This window comes from Callorhinus ursinus, unplaced genomic scaffold (assembly GCF_003265705.2).
Source record: "Callorhinus ursinus isolate GAN/ISIS: 27379988/994484 unplaced genomic scaffold, GSC_fseal_2.0 scaffold5, whole genome shotgun sequence".
Taxonomy (NCBI): Eukaryota; Metazoa; Chordata; class Mammalia; order Carnivora; family Otariidae; genus Callorhinus; species Callorhinus ursinus.
Window position 1 is genome coordinate 50002832 of NW_027397067.1, and position 17187 is coordinate 50020018.

The following is a 17187-nucleotide window of genomic DNA, read 5'->3' on the forward strand; positions in this document are numbered from 1 at the left end:
TTTCTCCATTAAATAAGTTCCTTGAGACAAGAATATTTTACTCATTGCTTACTTCCACCCTTCTTGGCATAAGGTCCACATCAGGTGCTTAACACATGCTAAGTGAATTTAATTCATTACAGAGAGGGTGACTATATATCCTGCACTGTCCAAGACAGTCCTGGTTTTGTCTGTAGTGCCAGAATAATTACAAATAGTGTACCCTTTCATTTTGAAAGTGTCTTGAACTGGACAGTAAACTACCTGGAAACACTAACTGTAGACAAGTTAGAATTATTAGAATTATTTCTAAAATTGTCAGTACAGGGGCGCCTGGGTGGCTCAGTTGGTTAAGCGACTGCCTTCGGCTCAGGTCATGATCCTGGAGTCCTGGGATCGAGTCCCACATCGGGCTTCCTGCTCAGCAGGGAGTCTGCTTCTCCCTCTGACCCTCTTCCCTCTCGTGCTTTCTATCTCTCTGCTCTCTCTCTGAAATAAATAAATAAAATCTTTAAAAAAAAATAAAATTGTCAGTACAGTTTCTAAAATACACAGAATGACTGGACAAGAGCACTGAGCATCGTCAGAGAGAGTAGCAGAGGTAAAAAGAGAGCAGGTGAGGAGCAGAAGCCACTTCTGTTGCTTGCTGGTCTCAAGAGAAAGAGAGTCCTACATTTAGAGATTCTTCCAAAGGCTAGTTCTCCATTTAGACCAGCCCCCCCGGGGGGGGCGGGGTCTCATTTCAACTGGGAATGCACAAAATTCAGAGGGCTTATACTGTGTCAAGCATTACACGTTCTACAGCTGCATACTAAGCAAAAACCACAATCAGTCTGTATATCTGAAAGCACCTTCTGAGACTGTTTACTTTTTTAATGGTATAATTGGAATAGATTTCATATTATTCTTCTCCTTCCACAGAAGAAAGATTTTTTAAGAATAACCTTCAGGAAAAACAATAAGCCATAATAAGGTATCACTGACCTCTGAAATTAAGCATTTTATTGATACATAAACATTTAATTAAAGTATACATTTTGTTATAGGCTGAATTGTGTCACTCCCAAAACTCCTATGTTAAAGTCCTAACCTCTTGTAACTCAGGATGTAACTGGATTTGGGGCTGAAATGTTGAAAGAGGTAATTAAATTAAGATGAGGTCATATGGGTGGGCAGTACTAACTGGTCCAATATGACTGGTAGTCCTTATAAGAAGAGATTAGCACACAGAGACACACAAGGAAGACCATGCGAAGATACAGGGAGAAGACTGCTACCTGTGAGCCAAAGAGAGACCTCAGAAGAAACCAGCTCTATCAACAGACTGATCTCAGATTTTAGCCTCCAGACTTGTGAGAAAATAAACCTCTATTAAGTCACCTGGTTTATGGTGCTTTGTTATGGCAACCCTTCAAGTGAATATACATTTCTAAATATATGTCTGAAGTGCAGAAGTAGAAAGTAGAAAGTCAAGATTAAAGAAAATAAACAGGATTAGTATATGAAAAACGGGTTCTACATATTCTAAATGCTAAATTTTTACACTGAATTTTTTTTCAAATAGGAATCTATTTAATGGTAATTTTGATGTTCAACAAACATCAAAGCTTAGCAGTTTTGTAGTCTAATTTCTTTTTTTTTCAAGCAAACATAAAAATTAAGAAGCAGAATCTAATCTTGATGAGTTGAAGCGAAATTCCAAACTTAGTACTAGATCTGCCCAAATTGCCATATAAATCTGCATAACTCAGCGCACCATCATTTTGTAAATTATTAAGGCATAAATAAAAAATGATGCATGGTTAAAAAAAAAAAATCCATCCCAAGGGCAAGAAAGGCCAACTGGGTTTTTATGTAACAGAGAACAAAAAGTTCACTAAAATGGTTTCAGATGCTACTCAAAACTAACTTTGAACTATAAATTATTGAATTTTGGTATAGTAGCAAAGAAGAATACTCACAATTATTTGAAAAAGCTATTAAAACACTCCTTTTTTCAATTACACATCAGTGTGAGACTGAATTGTCTTCATATATGTCAAACAACATATTACAAAAGACTGAATGCAGAAACAGATGTGAGAATCCAGCTATATTCTTTTAAGCCATTCTTTAAAGACTGCAAAATTATAAAACAATGCCATTCTTCTAATTGATGTTTTTGTTTTGGAAAATTCATTTTATAAAATTATTTTATTGATGTAAACAGGCAATAGATTCATTACTATAATTTGCAAATAACACACTTTAAAGCAATGTCTGTTTTAATTCCAAATACAGTAAATATCAGTAGCTATGACCTCCATAAAAAAAATTCTTTGAAGTCCTTGTTATGGACTGAACTAATAACTTCAAACTAATTTGCTGAAGCCCAATGTTACTGTATTTGGAAATAGAACCTTTAAGGATGTAAATGAAGTTAAATGAGGTCATAAGGGTAAGATCGAATCCTATAGGACATAGAGTCTTTCTTCTTTTTCTTTCTTTCTTTCCCTTCCTTCCTTCCTTCCTTCCTTCCTTCCTTCCTTCCTTCCTTCCTTCCTTCCTTCCTTCCTTTCTTTGACAGAGAGCGACACAGCGAGAGAGGGAACACAAGCAGGGAAAGTGGGAAGGGAGAAGCAGGCTTCCCGTGGAGCAGAGAGCCCGATGCGGAGCTCGATCCCAGGACTCGGATCACGACCTGAGCCGAAGGCAGATGCTTAAGGACTGAGCCACCCAGGCGCCCCAGACATAGGGTCTTTACAAGAAGAGTAAGAGACACCAGGAACCTCTCTATACACAGATGAAAGCCACGTAAGGACACAGCAATAAGGTGGCCATTTGCAAGATAGGAAAATTATAATAGTTACAGGCCTTTACATAATAATTAAGTTATAAAGGCTTAGATGAGTGGAAAAAATACATTTACCTCAACAAGTTTCTGAATTTCATGGATACAAATATGTTGTTGGATTGTTTTTTTAATAACATGTAAATTGTGCACTCAAGAACAACAATTTTATATATAGTAGTACTCAAAAAAAACAAAGCAAAATGCTTAATTTCTAAGGCTCTAATACTAGAAATAGCATTCAAAATTACATTTTAATAAATTTCATTTCATATAACTTTGTAAGGAAATAAAATACTAATTCAGCTTGAGTTAACTTTTTTTTTGGTTCAATGTTTGTATGAAAAAATAATTATGCTGTCTGTTTGGAAGAGTATAATCAATCCACGGGCATGCAAGTATCAATTTTATCTTATGAGAATTTCTCCATGTTCCAGTTACCTCATTCCTTATTACATGCTGCAAAAAGCAGTAATAGTTTTTATAGCCAAATATCACTTTGTAAGATACCAGGTGGCTTTCAATATTTACCATATAAGTCATGCATGAAATTTAAACATTACAAAAAAATGACTTACCAGTTGATACTCCTGAAATATGCACATTTTCAGAACGTTCTGCAAGAGCACCATTTCCTAAAATTAAACATAATAATAAACTAATTTCTAAGATAAAACTTATAAAAGTTTTTCAGATTCCACCTTTAAAAGAAAAACTACACAGAGCTACTTTATAATATTCAGAAACTAAAGTCTTGTAATAACCTTCAAAACAATAAAACGAAGCCCTAAGTTATAAAAGTAGCAGGGATAACAAAACATTTTGAAAATCACAACAATGCAGTGAAATATATATGAAGATCAAATACATAGATCTGATTAATATCAGAAAAAAATTTGTTTCAAATGAGAACTCAGAACTATTATTAGAAAAGAGAATCTCATACTTTTTTTTTTTTAGAGGGAGAAAGAGTGTGTGTGTGTGTGTGTGTGTGTGTGTGTGTGTGTGTGTGTGTGTGAGAGAGCAGGGGGTGGGGCAGAGGGAGAGGGAGGGAGAATGTCAGGTAGGCTCCTTGCTTAGCACAGAGCCCGGGGTGGGGTTTGATCTCACAACCCTGAGATCATGACCTGAGCAGAAATCAAGAGTCAGATGCTTAAACAACTGAGCCACCCAGGCGCCCTGAGAATCACATACTTCTTAAAAACAGCATTCCACTAAGAGCATGCTCAATCATTCCACAATGTGGCTACTGCTTAAGGGTTGTACATGTTGGTACTTAAAACAAATAATAATGTCTTGCATGTCTTCTAAGTCTTTCAACCTCTTCTCATCAACAACTCTAATAGTTTTAAGAGTAGGGACAGAATTATACTCTATTTTTGTATCCTCCAATTTCCTATACCTCTTACCACAAAGTTGGGCACATGGAAGCATGAAAATAACTGAAATAAGTTACTAAGGGTCACCTCAAACTTCCATTTGAAGTGCTGAGGATATTTACTCCTTCAATTAATGTGAACAATGTCCCTTCAGGTATTCTTTCTTTTTTTGTACAAACTGCTCATCTTTACTTGTAAAGTTGTCTCCCTCCAATCATTAGGTAGGTTTGGCATTACAACAGCTCAGGAATCCAGCTGGCAGAGAAAGAATTCTTGCAGTGGGGCTGGTGGGGGGGGAGGAAGCTAGGTGGGAGAAGCTTAGAGGGCTATGGCAGGATTCTCTTTGATGGCTGAAAGATAGAGACAAGAGCAAGCATAGTAAGTAACAGCTCATCTTTTACAGCCATCACACTTCCATGATTGCTTGATTACTGCACAGCACCCTCCTCCCCAATGCACTAGGCTCTAGGAAGGCAGAATCTGTATTTATTTGGCTCAACCTTGCATGCACAGTTCCTAGAACAGAGCAGGTGCTCAAAGAGCTAATGAATGAATAAACGAGGGAGGTCATGAGGATGACGTCAAATTATGCCAATTAAGCACTTGACACAGTGTGTGGCACATAGCACTGAACAGGTATTCACTTTTGTAACTGTGTAAAATATGTTATTACCAAAGAAGAAAATAATAGCCATAAAACAACCTTTTAGTTCAACCACAGCGATAGCCTTCAAAATGAAAATAAATGTTTCCCTCCATTAAAAATGATACAGTGGAAATGGTGACATAGGTGTGTAAGCTGTATTTAGTCCATAAATAAACCTGATTATTGTTATTTAAGTATTGTGCATTAATACTACAGAAGCCACGATTTATTTTTCCCAACAATGTTAAATGCTACAGACAAAGAATTGAAACTAGAAACCCCTACCTATTTGCTTAACACATACAACTTATAAAAATTGGTAGCATAAATAAAATGATGTAAAAACTGATTCAATAAAACAACTAACAAGATCTGCCACAGGGCAGTATAAACTGCCAAAAGTTTTGCTACTCAACAAGCAGATCAGCAGTACTGGTGTCATCAGGACGCCATGCCAGATTATTGAATCAGAATGTACATTTTAATGAGATGCTTCCCCTACTCCCAGAGATTTGTACGCACATTAACATTTGAGTAACATTGGCTTACACCTTCTACTTGTGTATTAGATACAACTACAAATTACGGCTGTGTAATCTGTGACCCTAAGATTTCCAACATCCTTAAGGTAGCATATTAAATTATCTTCATGAATGTTTTAATATTAAATACATTTCATATATTGATTTTTTTTTAATTCAGTAGATAGACTAAGGATAGGCAGAAGGAAAAGAGTAACATAATGTAGTATTTAAGACTAAACTATGAACTGGATTGCCAGGATTCTAATACAAGCTCCCCCACTTATTTGTTATGCAATTTAGGTCAAGTTCCCTAACCTCTCTGTGGCTTAATTTTATCTCTAAAATGGAGACTATCTATCTTATAGTGCTTAGTAAAATTCTCTAAAATAGAAAAAAAATAGAATTTAATCTAAATCTCCATCAGCTGCAAATGAATAAACTAATATAGTCTTATAATAAAATATTCAATAAACTGAATTCTATATGTACTAACTTGGAAAGATTTGCACATTAAGTTACATGTTTCAGAGTAACATTAAAATATGATGATTAGAAATAAGATCTAATTTTAACTTTAAAATGCTGTATGCATAGTTAAATGCATATTTTTATATAAGCACATGACATACATATATATAACTTACATATGTATATATATATATAGAAGAGTCGAAGGGTATATACAAATTGTGGAAGAAAATCTCTGGAACTGGAATTAGAGAGAAAGACCTTGTTTCTATACTTCAGCACTGACTGAATTTGTTACAACAGGTGTGGACTTCTTAAAAAATTTTATTAACATTACTAAAAAAAAAATAGTTGAGAAGATAGTTCATTTCCCACCATTCTTTCCCCCCCCAACCATTCTAAATAAACAGTAGTCTGATATAGTGTGAAACAGTATAAAATGTTGTAATTTCATAAATGTAATGTTAAGTATTTTAAAAACTGATAAACAATACCTAAAAACATAAAACACGATACTGCTAGTTTCCTATACATTTACTCCACCTTAAAAAAATCCCATTTAGAAGTTAAAAAATCAATAATAATTTCTGTTAACATCAAACAACTATCCCCTTTCTTGTAATAAATATCACATGAAGTTAAGTGAGTTACTTTATGTATATTACCATTCTAAAAAGTATTTTTAGAAAGATGACAGTTATATAACACAATTATTCGATATTATAAGAAGACTGCTCCCCCAGATCAAATTACATTCTCCCTAATGCCCCTTTTCCAGCCCCCAAGAGAAGAAAACCCCACACATATGAGGATGTACACATACCATCTCCTTACTACAACTATAGTGTTCAAATGCAGCCAGGCTAGATATTCTTGCAGGAGTCCCCTTTGGAGTAACATGTACTGGAAAAACACAGTCTGATAAAACATTACTTCTATAACTATACATTAGTAGCTAATTAATTAATGGATCAGCAAATTAATTAGAACTCCTAAAAAAACAGTTTTCAAGTAAGAAAAAGTTTTATCATCACCTAAATCAGGAAATAATATATTATGACTTAAATTTTTTTAGTCCCACTAACCAAATACAAAGGTGATCTCCCCCATTTAATATTTTTCTTTCCAAAATGCAAGATGGTTTTCAGTTTTTGACTGCAATCAAATGAGAGAGAAAGAAACTTCTAAAAGAGACACTGTTTTAGAAAAGAGCCACATAGGATGTGAGTTTGAGCACTGGGACCAGACTCCCTGGAATCATCTCCTGCTCTACTATTTATTTAGTCATGAACCTTAATTAAACTACTTCTCCTAAGATATGGTTTACTCACCTGAATAATCAGGATGTCATCATTAAGAGAATGCCTAAATTTATGGTCTGCATCCCTATTACTTTGCAACATTCTCTTTGTTTATTCTTTTTCAAGAACTGAAGTTCTTAAATAGTTAATAAATACAACTAATATTTGATAAATATGTGCCAGCAAAAACCTAAGTGCTTTACAAGCCTTCCCTCAGCTCATCCTTATAACAACAGTTCATTTTAGAGACAAGAAAACCAAAAGTTCTAGCAATTTAATAACTTTTTTCAAAAAGTTAGTAATTGGATGAATTGAAAATTCAAACCCACAGACACTAAGAAGTCTGTGCTCCTTATTTTTTAAAAAGAATTCAGAATTAATATATTTCTTGTTTACAAAAGAAAGAGTACTTAGCTTTCAGAATTAAAGCCCACCTGCCACAGTCGATTACAGTTTGTAGGTGGGAAAGTCATTGGTTTAAAAGTTAATGAGCAGCATTTACAAGTAACTTATGTGCTCAGCAACCTATAATCTCATTTTCTATGTGCAGTGAGAACAGTTATCAAACATAAATACGTATCTACACACAAAAGCAAACATCATTCTTATTTTACTACTATACTAAAAGGAAAAGTCCAAAATCTTAATAGGGCTTACCAGACTCTCCATACACTGGTTCTTCCTAACTACTTCAAAAGCTTCATCTCTTGTGATCCACCTTTCTACTCTATTTCTTCTTTCCAAAAACCCTGGATTTCTCTTACAAGGGTGTCAGCTGTCTTTCTTGTCTTTAGACTTTCCTTTAATATTATTTCTTTAGAGAGGTATCTCCTGATTTCCCCGTACTAGGTTAGATTGTTCTGTTATAGGCTCCTATAGTATCCAATACTGTAGCTTTTTCAGAAGATTTATCACACTTGTGTTATCTGTGTAATGTCTGTATTTCCCACCAGATCTTAATGTTGGCAGCAGGGTTTGGGGGGGGTGGTGTGATGTGGTGATGGGACATGGCTTGGGTGTGTTTTGCTGACAAGTGACTAGCACAGAACATAACACATAATAGGAGATACTTAGTCCATATCTGCTCAAATAAGTGAATGGTAGGTCGGTACATAAGTAATAGGCATAGTCCAACCAAAGAGTTTACAATCTACTGAGAAAATAATGAAAAAAACATGAAATAGAAACAAATACAAAAACAAAGTAAAATTAGCAAGCTTCTTATTCAGGTGGGGAGCGCTAGAGACTTTTCTACTAAAAATAGGAACGGAAGACAGGGGTACCCACTAGTTATTACTATTAGCTAATGCAATTAGACCAATTATAAACATAAGAATTGGAAAAAAAGGAGGTAAAACTGCATCTATCTGCAGATGATATAATTGTATATCTATTTGGAAAACTGAAAACAGTCAACAGAATAATTTAAGCAATACGAAAAATTAGTAAAGTAGTAGGATATAAAATATGGCATACAGAAGTCAAAAGCCTTTGTAAATACAAACAAGAGTCAGTCAGAAGATACTCATTTTAGTAGCAAAAAATGGTATTTAAAAACTCTGACACAGAACTCCTCCTGTTGTTCCTGACAGAGTAATTGGTAATGGATCAGTAATTCTGCTATGAACAACTTAAAAAGTTGGAAAAAAACGTGAAAAAAATTCAGACACTGGACAACAGGCAGTATAAGACTATGGTTTCTGAGAAAAGGGAAACAAATTTAAGATGAGCCCTATTATTGCACTAGCTTTCTCCTGGAGATTTTCTGAATGCTGGTACATTTCAGGAGAACCTAAGTTCGTTGTTCTAGTATCCAGACCAAATTTTTCTAAATTGTGCAAAGGGTATAAGACAACTTGTTGGACCCGTGTAGAAGTTAAGCATTTGTCTCCAACATTTCTACTAGCCTGATTATCAGAAAAGTTAATAGTTTCTCTAACCTTGTTCTTACCAAATCCATATAACTTACAGATTTATTTCCTCTTCTATATGTTCTTCTATATTCTCCTATATTGTATTCTCCATTTATAATCTTCCCTAGGGCACTTTCAGTAGTTGCTGGTTTATGAAATTCTCATCCTTCTCGCTCCCTGGTTTGGAAAATCAAAAGTGCACTTCCTGTTTCCACTATTCTGACCTTTCTTTCCTTCCCTCATTCCTTGGAAGTATTTTAGTATCTAAGTCAGAATGCTTCAGGTTGTTTAGAATGCCTCAGTGAACTCCCACAATCTTTGCACCTGTGTCCTTCAAGGAGACTTTCAAAAATGGCTACTCTGATCCTTTTGGTTTGAAGGGCTTCTTATGTTGACAGAGGAGATGTAAACATTACCAGTATCAATATCTGCCCAAGCAATAGCTCTATATACCTTTCTGTTAATTCTTTATCCTACAAATAAATGCTTCCAAGACCATTTTATTTTTCTTGGTATTTTTGCTCAATCCTGAGTTTTCTCTACATTAGTAATACTTATAATCTATTGTTGGTTAAATATCCTTTCTATCTTGGGAATATGTTCTTCATTAGTCTGAAGTCATTGAGCAACCACTTAATTTCTTTAGATTTCTTCACCATTCATTCCTTTTGGGATTGTTTGGAATTTTAATAACCAGAAATTATTTTTGAGATCTTAATAACCTCCCTAGGCTTTCTTTCCAGATTTTCATGTTGTGAAGTCATATTAGTATTTTTCTAAATTACTTTTGAATCTTTAGGTGTTAAGCTCTGATTGTTCCCAATCTCATCTTTTTTTTTTTTTTTAAGTAAACTCTACTGCTAATGTGGGGCTCAAATTAACGACTCCAAGATCAAGAGTCACATGTTCTACCAACTGAGCCAGCCAGGCACCCCTCTTTTTTTTTTAATTAAAAAAAAAAAGGCCATTACAACATAGTTACTTCTTTTGGTCTGATCAAAGTAAAATAGTACACTGTTTTAAACTGAATTGTGTCACCCAAAATTCGCATGTTAACCCCAACCTCAATGTGACAAGGGGAATAATTATAGTTAAAAGAAGTCATAAAGTGGGGACCTAATCTAATAAGACTAATTTCCTTAAAAGATATAAGGAATCTCTCTCTCCATCTGTGCAGATAAGAGGTCATGTGAGGACATGATGAAAAAGACACTGAAAGCCAGGAAGAGAAATCTCATCAGAAACCAACACTGATGATGGCACCTTGATCTTAGACTTTTAGCCTCCAGAACTGTGAGAAAATAAATTTGTGTTGTTTAAGCCCCCCAGTCTGGGGTGTTTTGTTATGGTAGCCCAAGCAGACTAATACTGGGGTGTTTTGTTATGGTAGCCCAAGCAGACTAATACACACACTTTTCCCAAATGTTTGCTAGACCGAGATACTTTCAAAGTGTATGAAAAATTCAGTACATTCTTCTCAGGAGAGGCTCTGTAGTGTCTAACAAATACCTATGAGATGTTTCACAGAAAAAAAGGTTAAGAAACTCCCGGGAGATTGGGATATTTTCCTGCTTTCTTTAATTACTTGTATTTTGAAAGTATTATTTCAATCTTTTTAATTGTAGCCATTCTTTATGGATTTAATAGCCTTTTACGAACTGGCCCGAACTTACCTTCCCCTTAAAATAAGAGTAATAATCATTTATAGCATTACTTCTTAGAAAAATATACTTTCTAATTTTCAAACCACATTCTTAACAGACATTTGGGACTTCGATGTTTCTATATGTTTAGACTTCCTGTAGTATGTTAGTAAGGTTTTATGTTTGAAACATCTTTAAATAAGGGTATAATAACAATGAACTATTAGTCAAAGTACAAACACAAGTTCTCAGTATTCAGAGGATGAAACAATCCCTTAAAGAACATGCAAGATAGTTATGAATCCTACTGTTGAGAATCTCAGTGACACTGTTCATAACAAATGGAAATAATTTTCTTTATTCTAAAATAGCTTGAACCACTGATGTAGGACCTCACAAAATATACCAGAAAGGAACCCTAAAGACTCTATGAGTTCAAAGGTTCCTACCTGTGACTCCTGTGGTTCATAAGAGTCAATATGAAAATCTGAAGGGATTCAGAACTCCAGGAAAAAAAAAACCAGAAGAGATTATACACCTATATTTCATATACTATAAAATTCACCGTTTTAAAGTGGTTTTCAGTATGTTCAAAAGTTGTGCAACCATTACCATTATCACACGCCTGACTGTTCTCCTTACCCCAAAAATGAAGAATATACCTATTAGCAGTTATTCCTCTTTCTGTCCTCCTCTAACCCCTAGCAACAACTAGTTTCTGGCTCTATCTCTATGGGTTTGCTTATTATGGACACTTAATATAAATGGGATCATACAATATGTGATCTTATGTGTCTGGCTTCTTTCACTTAATGTTTTCATGGTTCAACCATATTGTACCATGTATCAATACTGCACTCCATTTTATGGTCCAGTAGTATTCCACTGTAGGGATAAACCATACGTTGATTATCTACTCATCAGCTGACAAACATTTGGGTTGTTTCCACTTTTTGTGAATAATGCAGCTATAAATATTTGTGTACAAGTTTTTGTGTGGACATTCAGTTCTCGAGTATATACAAGAATTCCAAGAATGGAATTGCTTGGTCTTTTGCTAACCCTACATTTACCTTTATGAGGAAATGTCAAATTGTTTTCCAAATGGCTGTACACTCCCACCAGCAATGTGTAAGAGTTCCAGTATCTTTATACCTTCACCAGCACTTGTTATAGTCTGTCTTTTTATCTTGGGTATCCTTATGGGAATGACATGGTATCACTGTGGTTTTGATTTGCATTTCCTTAATTTAGAGCAATGATGCTGAAGTTCTTTTCGTGTGTTTACTGTTTTTGTATATTCTTTGGAGAAATGTCTATTTCATTATTGACTGGATTTGTTTTTTGTTTTTGTTGAGTTGTAAGAATTCTTTATATATTGTGGATATTAACTCCTATCAGATATATGATTTGCAAATATCTTCTCCCATTCTATAGTTTTTTTCCCTTTCTTAATAGTGTCCTTTGAAGCACAGTTTTTTTTTTTTTTGGACCAGTCCAATTCACCTTTTTTTAATTTTGTTGCTTGTGCCTTGCTGTCATAGCTAAGCATCCATTTCCTAATCCAAGGTCACAAAGATTTACTCCTATGTTTTCTTCTAAGAGTTTTATAGTTTAAGCACTTATATTTGATCTTTGGTCCATTTGTTGTTAAGTGTTGTATGCAGTTGAGGAAGGGGTCAAATTCCACTCTTTTGCATATGGTTAACCAGCTGTCTCATCACAATTTGATGAAAAGACTACTCTTTTCCCCTACTGAATTACCCTGGCACTCTTGCTGAAAATCAACTGACTATAAATGTAAGCTTTTATATCTGGACTCTCAATGCTATTTCACAGATCTGTCTATTCCTATACCAGCATCCTGCTATCTTCATCAGGAAACTTTGCAGTAAGTTTTGAAATCAGGAAACATGATTCCTCCAAATTTGTTCTTCATTAAGATTGTTTTTGTTATTCTGGATTCCTTGAATTTCTATATGGATTTTAGGATCAGCTTATCAATTCCTTCAAAGAGAACTGAGATTTTGATAGGGACTGTGTTAAATCTATAGATGAACTTGGGGAGGATTAATGCTAATTCTTAACAAATATTATGTCAAATACATAAATATGGGATGTCTTTCCATTTTAATCTTTAATTTCTAGCCACAATATTTTGTAGTTTCAGAGTTTAAGATTTGCACTGTTAAATTTATTAAATATTTTTTTATGCTATTTTTTTTAAGATTTTATTTTTACGTAATCTCTACACCTAACGTGGGGCTCGAACTCAAATCCTGAGATCAAGAGTTATGTGCTCTACCAACTGAGACAGGTAGGCGCCTCTCATTCTGTTGTTAATGGAATTATTATTATTATTTTTTTAAGATTTTATTTATTTGGCAGACAGAGACACAACGAGAGAGGGAACACAAGCAGGGGGAGTGGGAGAGGGAGAAGCAGGCTTCCTGCCAAGCAGGGAGCCCGATGTAGGGCTTGATCCCAGGAGCCTGGGACCATGACCTGAGCCAAAGGCAGACACTTAATGACTGAGGCACCCAGGTGCCCCTGGAATTATTTTCTTAACTTGATTTTCAGTTGTTCATTGTTAGTATACAGTAATACATTTTTTTCCTTGTATCCTGCAACCTTGATGAACTTATTTATTAGCTCTAATAGGCTTTTTGTGAAATCCTTAGAACTTTTTTATGTACAAGTGTGTCAAATCTATAAACTAAGATAGTTTTAATTCTCTTCTTCCAATTAAGATGCCTTTTTTCCTTGCCTAACTGCCTTGCCTAAAACCTCTAATACAATGCTGATTAAAGAAGTGAGAGTGGACACCCTTGTCTTGCTCTTGATCACAGAGAGAAAGCTTTCAGTCTTTCACCATTAAGTATGAAACAGACAAATAAAGGTAGTTCGTTCTTTCTTGTTTCTCAACAGGCAAAATCTTCTGCAATGCAGGAACCTGTGACTGGGGTTGCAAAGGGATAAATATGCTGGAAACCTCTGATGTCAACTCTATTCTTAATAGTTGATGGAACTGAAGTACAGAGAGAAAGGAAAGGCAGTTATCTTTTTTTAAAAATTGGCTTTGTTGAGGTTTAATTTACATGCAAAAAGTTCATTAATTCCAAGTATATGGTTTGATGATTTCTAACAAATGCACACAGTTCTGCAACCACCACTACAATCAAGACACACATTTCCATTACCCAAACAAGCTCTCTGGGCCCCTTTGCAGTCGATTCCCTTTCCACACTCCTAAAGTCAGACAACTACTGATCATAGACAGTCAACATTTATAAAGGCTTATGCACTGTACTAAACTTGTGAGGTATTATTATTTTTTTATGAGGTATTATTTTAATCTTCTTTCTAAGAATAGATACTGTTATCCCCACATTATGGATGAGGAAACTGACTCAGATTAAGTAAAATGTGCAAGATTCTTTAGCTAGTTAAGTGGGAGGGATATGCTCAAATCAAGATCTACCTAAGTACAACATTGAAAATTGAGTTTTCACTTAAAAACAATAAATATCTTGGCTTCCTTTGAAAACATGTATTCGTGCATGCAAACCTCCTGAGCTCATCTCTTTTAGGAGAAAGACACATTTTTTTCTTAGGTGACCAAGTGCCCAGTGACTTTCTATTGTCATTCTGACACTGATACCACCCTATTAGTTCATTTGTGTTACTTTCTTGGTCTTTGTTAGAATTCGAATTTGTGTATTTTGTGAGTCCAAGCTACAGGTAGAAAAATGTATGAAAGGATACAAAATTAACTGTTACCACTGTTACTCTACCCTCTTACCCCCATCTCCAAGACAGAAAGGAGGACAGAAATGATGATTAGCTTTTGTTCCTGATATATTTCTTTGTTTGACTTATTACAGTATATATTACTTTTGCAAGTTAATTCATGCAGATTGAGTGTAAGTACTGGAATACTACCTTCTAACAAAAATTAACACAACATAAAACTACATAGCTACTCAGTTACAAGTTTTTCTTTATAACGTTATAATTAAGAAATGATACAGTGATGCCTTTTTTCTTAATATTATTGACAAAATGGTATAAGAACTATCATTTAATATAAATACTAAAGCATATACATTACCCTCTCCTATAGCAACAGGTCACTTTCAAAAAGTCCTTATACATGAGATTCAATAGCGAGAAGAGTAATGTATGGCTGCAGCTTTCCTATTCTTGCTGACTCACAGATAACACTATGTTATTTACCCACAGACCAAAGCAAACAAATAGAAACAGTGTTGGCAATGATAATAACAACAAAGATAAATGATTTTTAATATGTCAGACTGCAGGAAAATAGCCCTTTAGGGGTAGAAATATAAAGAAAGGAGAATTTAAAAATCAGTAACCACTTATATTTTTTAAAGTATATTTTTGACAACGCTTAAAAGAAATTACTAAATTGTTACAATCATAGTATCTTTTATAAATTTAAGTTTTTCTTGACATTGACTCCATGTTTTCTTTTCTTTTCGCATCAAATATCCATACTGTTGTCTTTTTCTTACCTTTATTATTTATGCAAGATAAGACAGTAAGTACTTCGCTTTTACTTCTGGTAATAAAGAAGACCAGAGAACACGACATTATGAATGGTTCTTCATTGAGTGGGATAATTCTCAAGTTTATTAGAGGCTCCATCATAGGAGTCGAGGACACAGTGTCTAAAATCACTCTGGATCCTGGAGTCATTCATTAGTCCCCCTCTTTCCCTTCCCTTCAGATCTTTCCTCTCTTCTGGTTCCTTTGTCTCCTCTTGATGACATATGTATTCAGGTCTTCCTCATTCATAAAAGGAAACCTTTTTTCTTGTTAGTGCACCTCCCCATTTCTTATCTTAGTCTTTCCTTTCTCAGCCAAAACTTTTGAAAGAAGAATTTACACTCACTAATGAAGCTTCCTTACCTACTGTTTGCTCAAGCCCTTCCTCAATCTAGTTTTTACCCCAGCACATTTCTGAAACTCAGGCAAGGATTACCAATGACCCACCTATCACACACTTTATCCTCAGAAATGTGAACTCTGAATCCAGTTTTCTTTTCATTTTTTTTTTAAAGATTTTATTTGAGAGAAAAATGAGCGAGAGAGAGAGAGAGAGAGAGAGAGAGCGTGAGAGGGGGTTGGGTCAGAGGGAGAAGCACACTCCCTGCCAAGCAGGGAGCCCGATGCGGGACTCGATCCCGGGACTCCAGGATCATGACCTGAGCCGAAGGCAGTCGCTTAACCAACTGAGCCACCCAGGCACCCTGAATCCAGTTTTCTGATAGTTGGAGAAAGTCACATACCTATGAGGAACTGTGTCACTATAAACTCATGATTTCAACTCATCTGGATACTCAAAGTTGGGAGCATAATCTTTTAATAAAGCCTTATCTCTACCTTCAATTCCCTCAAAAACTACATGAGTCTGTCATTATTCCTTTTTAAGCCTCAACTTCCTCAAACAGTACTCTCAGTAAATCACCTCCCTTGCCAACCATTCAGGTCTTTTGGCATATTATCCTCTCTTTAGAGATTCCTTGTTTTCAGCATACGTGTTTAAAGGTTTAAGTCCTCCAGGTTGATAAATCTCAAATTTCTACCTGATACTCAACACCTCCCCAACATTCACTGAGCACTCACTTCATGCCAGTCACTGTGGTTGGTGTTTTTCATACACTATTACTAATCCTTGCAGTATCCTCTTAAAATAGATACTATCCCTATTTCACATGCAGAGAAACTGAGAATTAAAGAGGCTAAGAGAATTGCTCAAGGCCACACAACTAGTAAATGGCATTGCCAGGATGTAGGCAGATTTGTCTAGCTCAAAGCCCATACTCCTGAAATAATGACAGCAACAACTAATATGAGAAGTACTATTTGCTAGATGATGGTCTAAGTCATTTTCATGCTTCAGTACATTTAATCTTCATAATCACCCTATAAAGGAGCTGCTATTATTATTTCCATGCTAAAAATTGTCTTTTAACTTCCTATTGAACAGAAATTCAGTATTACCTTAATATTACCTAGGTATTTCAGAATCATGTCCGAACTGAATTCCTTTTCTCTACCCTCAGTGTGCTCCTCTTCCTATATACTCTTTACCTTGGTGAATGATACCAGCATCTTCCAGTTGTCCACACAAAAACCTGGAAGTCATTCCCTATATCTTCTTTATCATCCCCTTCTTCTGCTTATGCACTATATATTAAGTTTCTTGATTCTTCCCAATCTTGCTATTTCCTTTCTTCATGTTACTGATATCTCTTTCCTGTTTTACTGCATTAAATAATAAGCTCCACAAGGACAGAAGCATAGAAGAGTGCTTAGTCCACAGCAGATATTTGATAAATACAATTGACTCTTGAACAACACAGTTGCAGTTCAAGGTTCCTGAACTGCACCAGGTGCACCTATACATGGATTGGGGGCGGGGAATAAATACAGTACAGTACTGTATCTGTATTTTCTCTTCCTTATGATTTTCTT

The 17187-nt window shown here is 35.1% G+C and overlaps 1 protein-coding gene across 3 annotated transcripts in view; it reads right to left on the reverse strand.

Moving 5' to 3' along the window:
- The window catches only part of LRP12 (LDL receptor related protein 12), a 71419-nt gene that overhangs the window by 36469 nt on the left and 17763 nt on the right, over positions 1–17187 (reverse strand). The window contains exons 2-3 of one of the 3 annotated variants that reach the window (XM_073893089.1): positions 4276–4538; positions 3388–3444 (exon numbers count right to left, since the gene is read on the reverse strand). The exons of 1 other annotated variant lie outside the window; for it this stretch is intronic. Coding sequence is in view for 1 of the 2 variants with exons in the window: in XM_025870988.2 (XP_025726773.1) it covers positions 3388–3444 (57 nt within the window). In the remaining variant the exon portion in view is untranslated. The remainder of the gene's footprint in view (positions 1–3387; positions 3445–4275; positions 4539–17187) is intronic. One more of the 3 variants, XM_025870988.2, reaches the window with a different exon arrangement.